The following is a 13,118-nucleotide window of genomic DNA, read 5'->3' as shown; positions in this document are numbered from 1 at the left end:
TTGAGACCAACTCAATTTCAACATATTTACAACAAAAATATGTCATACATTGCAGTCTCTCACACACAGTTTGTGCATCTTGATAATATCATTGTCCTCTGTACAATGGAAGGCTCATACACATACTTTTACTCCAAATCAGGTAAACTTCTTTTATCATAAAACATGTTTTTTTTTTTATTTACCGTTTCTTGAGAAGAGCCATAATGCTTCCTTGACCTTCATGGCCCAGGAGCCAGCCAAGATAATGAAGAGGTTTACATCTGTCAAGAAAGCAACAAGAAAGCATTATGACGACTATTATCAATTTATTCAGAATTCAAACAGCTAAAGGTTTCAAGGTCTTGTTCATGTATACTGCCCAACTTTGGCAAAAGGAAGCAGGTGACACATCAGTCAAATTTGAGTTTTTGTTGTTTCTGAAACACCCTTTGTATGTTGCACGTTCAGGCAAAATTGGGGAAGAAATGATCTATCTATGGAAAGATATTGAAGAAAATATCTTGTTAAAATGCATCAACGCCTATATAAATGACAAACACATTGCTCATTTACAACAAATGATACTTTTGTAACTTGCTTCCTTTTGCCAAAGTATGGCAGTATATCACCTTTATACATCTACAAATGAATTTACAAATAACTTGGGAGAAAGGACATTGGTTTTCATAGACATGTAAATTAAGAGGTTTACATCTATTCTGTAAGCAAGATCATTTTCTGCTGATGTCACAATAGGGGCCTGATGGAGAAAGAGATGCGTTTAAATGCAAATCAAAATATAAAGCGCAAGTCCTGAAAACGGATGCTTCATTGGCTGAAAATCAAGTTGCGTAAGATTTTTTGATCGCAACTCATTCTGCAACGGGCCTGGCGTCCATTGCAGAAAAAGTTGCGTTTAAATGCAAGTCAAAAAATCAATCGCAAGTCCCAAATGTGCGTTGTTGATTGGTTGAAAATCAAGTTGCGCATGATATTTAGAGTTGCGATTGATTGCAACTCTTTCTGCAACGGGCCCCTGTTCTACTAAAATTGAAGTCTACATAACAGACTAAAATTATATTTCAGAGTCAAGATAAAAACACATATATTCTTTATTTTCTCGATAGTAATACAATTTTTAGGAAATAAAGACAAGATAGCCAATTTGAATTTAAAAAAATAGACTTGAAGTTGAACCAGGCAAGGTGGCTCAGTGGTAGTGCGTCCTCCTCATGAACAGGAGGTCATGGGTTCATTCCTCGGCCGGGTCATACCAAAGACTGCTCAGCATTTAGATTAGAGAATGGTAATAATAACCTTATTATGTTATGCAGGGCCCACTGGTAGAGCAGTTGCCTAACTGAAGTGGCTAACCTGGATAAATAAAACATTATTATTATTATTAATTCTGAATTCTAGCTTACCTGTAATGCTTCTGCTGTGATGGTAGAGACCATGTTAGATCAAGGGTGTGATCATCCTGAACTGGTATAACTGAAACATGATAGATTGATAATAATAATCATAAAACATCTTAGTCTTATATAGCACTTTTCATGAAATCCATATCAATGTAGGAAATTTGAAAATACAAACAAAAGATAATTAGAAATTACATATTAAACATATGAAAACATCATGGTCACTGTGTCACTGTGTGGGGAGCACTGGCGGATGGGGGGGGGGTCAAAGCTGGGCCATGCCCCCCCCCTTTGAGAAGCACAATTAAAATTTGTAATGTAAAAATGCTGTCAGAACAGAAGTGTGTGCCCCCCCTTTTGAAAATAAAGTGTTTTTTTTTGCTGTCAAATTTTGACCGCGCCACTCACTGACTTTTTACTTCCAAATGTATTTACTTTATGCTTTTTATGATCTCAGAAGAGTCGCCAACAAATTTCTTTGAAAAAACAATGAAAAACAAAAGGTAAAAAAACAGAGAAAAACATAAAAAATTGCAAAAAACAATACATAAGAAAATGATATGATATCGCAGTTTTGTTCATGTGCACTTGCTAAGAACACCACAAAGAGTTTCTTTACCAATAATTAGAACATTTGGAGCTCTATTGAGGGAGTTAGAGGAAAAAGTATGATTTCGCCTACTAATTACATGTACACTTAAATTAGCATAATCACTTAATAGCAATTCTCATAAAATGAATTATTGTGCAATTTTGTAGATTATTTCCAAGACAACCCGCGTGCCAATTTTCGGCGTCATCGACGGCCAAGATCTCAAGGGGAGGCCTGGGAGGCCCCCCCCCCCGACCATATGAACTCCAAAAATACCCCAGCCTAGAAAGGGTTAGTAGGAGAAAAAATATGAATAAAGCTTACCTTTGTAAAGCTTATGGAATTTCTCATGTTGGAAAGGCTGTCCACAAGAAATAAATGATGGCTTCTCTAAACCACTACACAGGAAGAAAGGTAAACAAGTTTGGTAAGTTAACAACCTGGCTTTAATTTAGATTACACTATCAAAGGAAAGTTACTACAAAACATGTGACTGTTTAAATCTCAACTATCAGTCATGCTAAGTTTTGGATTTCTGTTTAATAACAACTTTTCTTCTGTGTCTACAGTTAATATGAATATCTTCTCACTTTTGACATTTGTGAATTTCAATTTTATTGCAACTTCTTTTTTTTATGAAGAAATCAACCAAATTCTACATACAATTCAAAGTACAATACATACATGTACGAAATACGATTGATACGATAGGGAATTCTTAATTTGTTATTGAAATTTTGCATATAATGTACTTTGTTGATAATGTTTGAATATGGTTGCATGTATGTGTTAGTAGTTTGTCATGAATTATGTTATGTTGTTGTTAATAATTACAAATAACTGTCGTATAACTATTTTAATTTGTTAAGAATTGTGTAATTATGTGACTTATTATCATGTTGGCTGCTAATGATTTTTTTTAAATAAACCATTACCACTAAATTCACATTCCGATTGACTGAATGAAATGCTATGAGGAGAAGTTTTATGTACTTACTTGTTTGGTATATTGCTGAACGATTCCCTAACCCATTGCTCTAAATCATCCAAAGAATCTAAAACAAAAAAACAAAACATTTCAAAAAGTAATAAACTCTAAGCAATATTTACTCAAGATTTTGTGATAATGTTCAAAATAACAATAGGGGATTGGGTGGAAGATGATTTTTCTTATAAAACAAGTGTAATGCCTGCATTATGCAATTCAATATAGTAGCAGTGCTAACTTTGAAAACAACTAAATTAAAGACAAATTGTTCAAAAGAGAGAAGAAAAAGAACATTCCTTTGAAAGTAAAATAAAAATTTTGTTGACCTCAAATGACCTATGACCTTGACTAAGAAACTTGATATTAATTTTATATTATTTGTGATATGTTACAACCATCTCATATACATTTTTTTTCATTTGATTTAATATCTATAAATATCAGAAAAAATACAAATTGTTATCCAAATCAAATGATCTGAAAATGACATTTACCTTTTACCAAGTAACCTGAAATTACACTTATCTGAATTCTTACATTTGTGTAACATGATATCCAAGTTTGAAATAATTTTTACTCCTATATTAGTTACAATATCACCATTCTCTTGAAAATTTGATACCTTATCTTTTGGTTAAATTTATTTTAGTAGACATCATTTTGTTGACCCTGAGGAAAATTGTTACAGGAGGAATAAACTTGTTTTATTAATTGCCATTTTTGTATTTTCACCTGAAAAGTTTGATCTTTGTCTCCAAGGCAAAGGTGACACCAAACAAACAAAAATAATAATGAAGAAGGAGGAGAAGATAGAGAAGGAGAAAGAGGAGGAGGAGAATAAGATGGATAAAAGAGAAAAGGAGACAGATGAGAAGTAAAAGGAGGAGGAGAAGAAGGAAAGAACAAGAACAAGTAGAATAATAAGAAGGCGACATAGAAAGAAAAGGAGGAGGAAGGAGAAGAAATAACAATACAAATAACAATAATAACAATAATAGTAATAAATAATACATTCACCTTTTGATTGGACTACCAGCGTCATGTAATGTGAAGAGTACATGTCTTTCCTGAACTGCTTAAGTCTTTCATGTACGTTGATATTCTTTGCTGCAGGGTCAACCTTCAAGGATTTAGAGTTACCTAGATTTTATAATTCATCATAATAGAGAGATAGTTGTTGAATTCGGTCAAAATTGGATTACATGCATTAAGTCAGTCACAGCTTGCGTTGTATGTAGCAGTATTTTTATCCAGGGGAGCATTACAAGAAAGGAGTTGAAAAACACTTTATCTGACATATCCTGTTTTCTCAGACGGTTACCATAGTAACCTAGCTTCTCAGCCAATCGAAATCAAGGAAAGTTGCCAGATTCGTCGACTTGTCGGACAAAACTGTTGAAGAAATGCTTTCAAAGTTTTAGGTCCTTAATGAGAGGGGCAGCCAGGAATTTCTGATCTTGCAGCTCAAATCATATGGTTGATAGTCATAATAAACCTCTTCAATGTATATATACTGATGGGCTGTGGGAAGGTAAAGCCCAGAGAACATACTACAGTACATGACCCATTGCAATCCATACCACATGATAGGAACTTTCTAACCTATAAAATCTGAAAGATCAAAAGTCTGAATAGTGGTATGAATATTAAAACCAAATATTCAAGTTGATTTCAAGCCCTGTAGGAATAAAAGCAAATCAATTCCAATTCGTAATGACGTCATCATCGGCTGCGACTTGAAGCCAATTTGGCCTGAACACGGACCATAAGGCTTGCAGCAACGCAGAATATATCTTCAGTATTATTTGCATTATGCCTAACGTCAAATAAATGATTTTACTTCACAGAAATTTTAAATTTTAATCAAAGTGTAATTTGCTCAAAATCGTGTCATAGTTGGAGAGTGTGGTGAGTGCTGGCCATTGGATTTCAGGGATGTATAGAGTATTATGACCCAATTCTAGTTAACATCCTAAAACTAATTTACTGGAAACTAATTTAGTGGAAACTAGTGTGTTATGAGAACGTCAAAGCGGCCTTGGAAGCGATCTTTCAAAACCCGTTCGGAAAACCACCTCTTGATGTAATTTCAAGATCGCTTTGCCTCGTTAAACTGGTTTTAGTATAAGTAAGGACACAACCGTCCTTCAGGAAGCGATCTTTGCACATGTTGCGTGTAGAATGCCTACGCTGCGGTTTCAAATTTTGCGTGAAACTGAGAGCGTATCAATACCAAAAAAATGGATAACAGTGAAGCGGCCGCGAAGTGGTTTTGAAAACCACTTTCGTGTCAAGTGGGAACGCTCGCAAAGCGATCTTCCAAACTGGTTTCCTGAACCGGTTTCCAGTAAACTAGTTTCAGAAAGTATAATGAGAACGGTGTCTATGACTCACCCCAGGTGAACTTTCCCATTGGATGTCCTTCCTTACAGAAAACACTCATCATCTGCTGTTTACGATGATAGTCATTCTGAACACTCATCTGAAATTCTGAAGACAGAAGAAAACAATAAAGAAACATATAAAAGCTCATTCATAACACCTTTTACTCACTTCATCTTTTCTGGAATTTTTCTTATTCATATTTGAACATAATGTGTGTATTTCGTATTTATATTGTATGATTTGTTTGTTTTATGGCCGAATAAATGATGATAATAAAGTAATAATAGTAATTATACTACTACTACTAATAATAACAATAACAATAACTTTTATACTAATGATAATAATATCAATAAAGAATTACTTAAGAATTAAATCATAAATCTCTTCATTCAGAACAGGCTGTGAAAAACACGAGCCATATTAAAGTTGGATTTAATTTAAAGGGGAATCCAGCCTTGGCAATAAAATGTTGTGTAGGGAAGGAGAAAAATAAATTAAACAGAATGGTGAAAGTTTGAAAGAAATCGGACAAGCAATAAAAAGTTATAGCTGTTTTAAAATTGAGATCACTGATACTGTGTAGATTTCAAATTGGCAACTGGGTAAGTAAATTATGACAAGGGGCAAGGACAACTTTCCCATAGGCCATGTACTTTATTATCAGGGATTTGTGGTTTTCTCCTAAGTACCAATTCCCAGGGGGGAGTAATCTAAATATAACCCAGGTAGTATTTCGTTTTATGTCCTCATGAAAGAAAAATATAATTTGAAATAAAACTTTTGGGAAAAATGACATTTTAGCCAAAATATGTATTGGAGTACATGGAAAAGTAGTCCTTGCCTTACATCACCATGACATCCCATATGCGGCCAATTTGAAATCTCCATGGATATAGTGATTACCAATATTTACAACTTTTTAAAATTCATAACTTTCTTGTTTGTCCAATAATGTTCAAACTTTCACCTATCAACTTGTCTGATTTTTCTTGTCCTTATAAAAACAAGTTTCCATTTGGGTTGGATTCCCCTTTAAACTCGGGTTTAAAGTTGTGGTTTAACTATGGATAGCCAATTGTGACATAAATCTCTAACAGTAGAGGTTCATAGTTTAAGCTCATTTGACTCTCAAGTCATTCTTAACTGTCTGGGAAGGATGAATAAGATAATTGTCTTCACCATTGAAGAATTAGGAAAGAGCACAGTAAGAATAGGTAACAAATTTTGACATGTTTGGCTGCCCATAAATTTATCACAGAGTTAGACCATGGTCTAAGTTGAGAATACGGGCCCGGGTATTAACCGATACCATGTGCTGCCTCGTGGTCTAAATTGTATATATATTTGCAAATGCTTTGTAACAAGTATATGTAGATTTAATGAAAGAGCGACTAAGGGTGTGTTTATGCTTCCATTGCGAGGACAGAATCGGCGATTTCAAACGTCGATTCAAAACGCCGATCGTAAACGTGGTTCTGGGAGTGCTGTTTATGCTTAACTTTTTAGAGCAAATCATGATCTCCAGCTGGCTTCGCATCGTAAAGCGAGGTCGACTTGGGCACGCCTTTTTTTTATTGTTATTACGTGGAGATAACATGGCGCAATACGACTGTATTTGCCCGCGGATTTTCATCTCACCGGAAGCATGTACCAAATGACGTCATTTAAACACGTTTACGATCGTAGTTATGTTTATACTTCCCCAGAAAGCCTGATTCTGCATGGTCAAACGACGTTTACAAACGCACCTTTTTGTGAGTTTACGATCGGCGTTTTGAAACAGCGTTTAAATGAAAGTAAGCATGGACGCAACCGTGTTTTGGACTAATCACGTTTGGAAACGCTGATTCTGGCCTGAAAAGTGGAAGCATAAACACGGCCTTATACTTTTCAAATCATTATGAAAGTTCAAAATCTTATCCCGGTTAAGTTTTAGATGATGCAATAACATGGTCAAGGACCAATTCTCCCTGTTGCCTATAGCTGTCCGAATCTGGCTGCCAGTGGTGCTCTAATTTTTCTGAATCATAATTATATATTGCACTGCACCATGAAATCGGAAGTGTACGTCCAAAAAGCAATTGATCAGATATGGGCATTGCAGGTGCAATATGAATCATTGCTTTTACTAGTCATCAAAGTGCAGAAAACCACCCCAAATAATCTGCTTGACCTTCTCTGTATAAAAATATTAGATTATCACATTGCCAAGAGTTGCCAACCTGATCAGAACATTTCAGTATTTTAAAGACTGAAAATCAGTATTTTGGTAAGAAAATCAGTGTCTTCACAGAAATACCATAGGACAGTACATAAACTGAAACTTTAGAAATGAGTAGTTGCATGAAACAACCAGTAATCTTTCTTGTTTTTCAGTAATAATTACTGAAAACCAGTACTACTTGGCAGCTCTGTATGCTATCACAATGGAAAAAAAAAATATTAAAAAAACCCCGAGGGATACACGAGGCAAATATGATAATTATCGGGATATATTTACCACTATCAACAGCTTCCAGCTCTCTGTCGGTGGAATCTTGCTTTAGAAGGGGCTCTGTAAAGAACTGAGCAAACCTGTCCAATCCTTCTCGAAAATGCTTCCTCTGAATCTCAAACTGAAAAACAGTCTGCAAGAGATGGAAATAAATATTTCTTAAGTGACTTTGAATTGCGTTTTGATAGCTAATGTCAGTTTAGGGCCAAGTTGCATAAAAGTTACTATTATGGTAACTTTGCCATCCATTGGTAACTACCACGGTAACCAATCAAAATCATGGATTCCAGAAAAGTTACCATTAGATGGCAAAGTTACTATAATTGTAACCGATATGCAGCAGGGCTCTGGTCAATATTGGCATGTTCTCACTCAGCGACAAATGGAGCATTCAACTATAAGCTACCCACCATTCATAGTATACATACCTTACTCCACCCCTGATTCCGTAGATACCATTAATACCCCACCCCCAATAGCATACTTACCTTACCTCAATCTCATACTATAATACCTTTCCCATCCCTCATGGTACACATACTTTATCCAACCTAATAGCATACAAACCACACCCCACCCCTGATTACCCCTACCTGATAGTATACAAACACTACCCCACCCCTGAGAGCGTAATACCTAACCTACCCCTGATAACACCTTTCCCCAACCCCGATGGTACCCTACTCATAAAAGCATACATACCTCACCCCCATCCCTGATTAACCCTACCTGATAGTATACAAACACTACCCCACCCCTTATAGTGTAATACCTAACCTTCCGCTGATCACACCTTCCCCAACTCTGATATTACCCTACCCATGAAAGCATACATACCTCATCCCATCAATTACCCTACCTGATAGTAATAAACACTACCCCACCCCTGATATCCTAATACCCAACCTATCCTTGATAACACCTTCCCCCAACCCTGATGGTACCCTACCCCTAAAAGTATACATACATGTACCCCATCCCACCCCCGATTACCCCTACCTGATAGTATACAAACCCTACCCCACCCCTGAGAGCGTAATACCTAATCTCCCCTGATAACACCTTTCCCCCAACCCTGATAGTACCCTATCCATGAAAGCATACATACCTCACTCTACCCCTGATTACCTACACCTGATAACACCTTCCCCCAACCCCGATAGTACCCTATCCATGAAAGCATACATACCTCACCCCACCCCTGATAACACCTTTCCCCCAACCCTGATAGTACCCTATCCATGAAAGCATACATACCTCACCCCCACCCCTGATTACCTACCCCTGATAACACCTTTCCCCAACCCCGATAGTACCCTATCATACCTCACCCCACCACTGATGGCATACACACTATAACCCAACCCCTGATAGTACCGGACAGCATACATACCTTATCAAATCCTGTTGCGGCATTATCACTTCCGCCATGCTTCTGGATGAACGCATCAAAGGAGTTCTCACAAGGGTACTTCGCACTCCCCATAAACACCACTGAAAAGAAAACAACAACAAAATACTCTTGTGAGTTTGGACTCATCTCACAAAAGTGTCGAGGGGGGGGGGGGGGGGGGCTGAAAGCAGCTTCTTCACCCGGCTGAGTTACAATCAATGTATATAGTATCTTATGAAAAGGTACTGTTCAAAAATGAATGTTCTTATTCAAAGTATTTACTATTTCTTGAGAGGTCATCAATCTCTCAGGAACAAAAATCCTAATCATGGGCCCGCATCACAAAGGACTTGCAACTGTTGTAGCTTTGCTATCATGGCAACTACCATGGCAACATGGCTCAGCAGCCAATTAAAATCAAGGTTACCATGGTAGTTGCCATAATGGCAAAGTTACAACAGTTGTAACTCTTTATGAAATGGGCCCCCGGTGGGTGTTTCATAAAGCAGTTTGTAAGTTAAGAGTGACTCTAAGAATGACTGGTGATCCTTTCTTGTGGTAAATGTTAATTGGCAATGGTTTAGCCCGGTGGTTAGCGCACCAGTCGTTCTTAAAGTCGCTCTTAACTTAAGAACAGCTTTATGAAACGGCCCCAAAAGTGTTATTGCACTCATATTATTCTACGGTGGATCAGTTTGATTGTAGGTTCTTGCCGTGTTCTACTGAACATGGTGATTGCAAGGTTGTGACTTACTGTGTTCAAGGAAATGAGCAAAGCCTGGAATGTCATCAGGGTCACTAAAGCTTCCAATACCGACACACAAAGCTGCTGCTGCCTGTCAACAAAAATACATTTGTTCATGTACAAAGAGTAGATATGGGTGGTGTTTCACAATGCTGTTCCTAAGTTATGCACAAGTGCAATATATTCTTAGGTGCTTAGTCAACTACATAGAATTACCATGTACCGCAAAAAATCATAGGTAAAGTCAAGCATAACTGTAGTGTAAGCTTTATGAAACAGCCCCCTGAAAAACATGGTATGAGCTGTGTACCAAGAATAAGAATCAAAGTTTTATACTGTAGTATCCATGGGAAGATTGCAAAAATATCTGAGCCATTAATGGAACAATATCAGTTGACATTAACTTTAACCTCCTGTAATGGTTGATTTGATTTCTCTGTGAGATGTGTAATTTTGTTAGCTAAACAATGGAGAAAACACAAGAGTTCCAATTGAAAAATAATGATCTAAATGTCTTTTGTAATATTGTTATATTCATTGGGAGGTTTTAAAAGAGGGAAAACCTAAGTGATACCTTAAGATACCATAGATTTGATTTTCTTGATTTAGGCAGTTTCTAATTTTCTCCTGTAGTAATAATATGTTGCCAGAATATCTAATTTCAACCAATCCAATACATCTTATTCAATTCTTTTTCATTTTTTTTTCATATCAATCTTAATTTTAATGACTTTGAATAATTTTTCAAATCAGCTCACAATCTGTTCCCTTATGTTGTTGAGGAATGTTTATCAATTTTTAAACTTCTCACCATCTTTGACCGTTTGTTTTTATTCTTCCTTTGGGGTAACTCTTCTCCTTCTTCCTCCTCATCTCCCCCTTCTGGTTCTTCCTCATCTCCCTCCTCCTCCTCCTCTTCTTCTTCTTCCATCTCCTCATCATCTGTTCCACAAGACTCAACCTTCCTTCTCTTCAAGCTTTCATCTTCTCCGTCGTCTGCCATCTCCTCATCACCTGTTCCACAACATCCGACATTCCTTCTTTTTAAGTTTTGATCTTTATCTTCTGCTATCTCCTCCTCCTCCTCCAATCCTTGATCTTCTTCTCCATCACCATCATCATCATTGTTGTCTACGTCCTTTATCAGTAGAGCAGTCAGGCCATTCTCCAGTTTTACAACCCTAGTGTCAATGATAAATTCAAAGGCATTTTTATTCTATTGGGTAATATCAACACAAAATTTAAAGAATTATTTTTTTTAATACAAATTCAATTTTTTATTGATGGTGAAACTAGAATGAGTATCTGAGAATAAGAGCACTTTCTTTTTAATCTGAATTCTTACAGTCAAATTGCGATAACAGTTTTAAAAAAAAGAGAAAATGGTGAGGAAGAAAAGACAAAAGAAGAGACAACACTCAATCATCTTTTGGGGGGAAGGGGTGGGGAATTGTCAATAACTTGAAAGCTGGATTATTTTCCTAAAATCGAAATTTGACTACTTCGTTCAAAATAATACATTATCGCTTTGGCCAGATAATTGATGTCTGTATCATATACATAATATTGATGGAAACGATCAATAACGATGATTCAAAACTTAGGATATTAAAAGCATCAGTGCAGTGTGAAGGAGGAAAATATTGGTATCAGGGTTGTATAGCTGTTCGGATGTTGTCATTCAGGAATAATTCAGACAAATATCAAATTAAAGTTTGCATATACCTCAATATCTGGATGGGTATTTTTCGTTCTTTCATCTTTTTCTTTAGTCATTTATTAAAATGTATTTTTCTTCTCTTTCATTTTTTTCTTTTTTCTATTCATTCTTAAATTCTCTTTTTTTCCTTTAAATTTAAGCCTATTTTGTCTTTTCTTTCTATGCCTTTCTTTTCCCCTTCGTTTCTTCTAATGACTAATCTAAAATTTTCTTTATCTCTTTTTCCCCATTTTTATTGAGACTGAGATGAAAGGATAAAGATTAACATTGGAATTCACAAATGATGATTTTTCAAAAGCGTTGTTGCGAATGTAATTTTGTGAAAAGAGATTTAAAACAACAATACATGTCGAATCTTGGGTCAGTCGAAATCACAAGTTCACAACAGTATCTAACACACACGGAAGCCAGCGGGTGGGACACTAACAAAGTTACCAGGCCAGGCAGAGCATATGCAAGTACATCAGAGTGATAATTGAATAATTAAGAAAATAACTGTTAAGACAATATCGGCCAGACATCAAATTAATACCGTTACCTGTAATCTTTTTTGTCATTTGGGCTTTTAGTAACAGAAAACTGGTCGTTTCCAGTGTTTCCAGCGGCAGCGCACATGTCCATTTCGCTCGTCATACAGTCAATTCTAGCTTTAGTATGGAACGCTGAAATGGGCTCGGGAACGGATTTGGGGGAGGGGTAGGGGCTAATAATATGACCATTGGCGTAAATCCGTGTTGATGGGTGGGGGACAGGTGGGGGATGACTGAAATATTTTGGCATTTTTTTTGCAATCATGTTTTTAGATATGCAAGGAATTGTCATTGATATGTCCACAGTGGCGTACCTGCATGGGCCGGCCGGCCGGACCGTGGGTCACGGCATTGTGGGGGCACCAGCTAAATTTTTGAATAATCAAATTGGTATAATCATGATAGGTACCTGTCTTGCTAAACAATGTGAGCGCGAGCTGAAATTTTCGTATATTTTGACCCCAAACAGCGAGATTTTAAGGAATATATTTTAGGAATCCATGAGTATGCATATCTCACCATGATCATCTAATGCGAGTGCCAAGCGATGCTGATTTTATTAGAATTACATCTGAACACATGAAACACTTTTTGTAGTCATTGCAATCATGATTATCACACGCATCTCACTAATCAAATATTGCGAGCGCAAAGCGCGAGCTGAAAATTTAGATAATTCAGACCTGAAGTGGGGGCATTCTAAAGTTTCTTTGTAGGAATTAACTAGGACCATACGTATTTCATTAACCAAATGATGCGAGCGCGAAGCGCGAGCTGAAAATTTCTGATATTCAGATCAGAAGAAGGGACATTTTAAGGACTGATTTTAGGAATTCATGAAGAGCAGACATGTCTCACCAATCCA

General features: G+C 36.5%; 1 protein-coding gene across 1 annotated transcript in view; it reads right to left on the bottom strand.

Annotated features, from left to right (window-relative positions):
- The window catches only part of LOC121423878 (nardilysin-like), a 33,162-nt gene extending 20,784 nt beyond the window's left edge, over nucleotides 1-12,378 (bottom strand). Inside the window, 11 exon segments of the mRNA XM_041619397.1 lie at nucleotides 186-263; nucleotides 1,407-1,476; nucleotides 2,320-2,393; nucleotides 2,993-3,050; nucleotides 4,001-4,123; nucleotides 5,378-5,473; nucleotides 7,872-7,998; nucleotides 9,259-9,359; nucleotides 10,013-10,094; nucleotides 10,815-11,184; nucleotides 12,262-12,378. Of these exon segments, the coding sequence (XP_041475331.1) occupies nucleotides 186-263; nucleotides 1,407-1,476; nucleotides 2,320-2,393; nucleotides 2,993-3,050; nucleotides 4,001-4,123; nucleotides 5,378-5,473; nucleotides 7,872-7,998; nucleotides 9,259-9,359; nucleotides 10,013-10,094; nucleotides 10,815-11,184; nucleotides 12,262-12,356 (1,274 nt within the window). The 5' untranslated portion in view covers nucleotides 12,357-12,378.
- Between the last annotated feature and the right edge of the window lie 740 nt (nucleotides 12,379-13,118).

This window comes from Lytechinus variegatus, chromosome 11, assembly GCF_018143015.1.
Source record: "Lytechinus variegatus isolate NC3 chromosome 11, Lvar_3.0, whole genome shotgun sequence".
Classification (NCBI taxonomy): domain Eukaryota; kingdom Metazoa; phylum Echinodermata; class Echinoidea; order Temnopleuroida; family Toxopneustidae; genus Lytechinus; species Lytechinus variegatus.
This window is presented reverse-complemented; position numbering and strand designations above follow the sequence as displayed.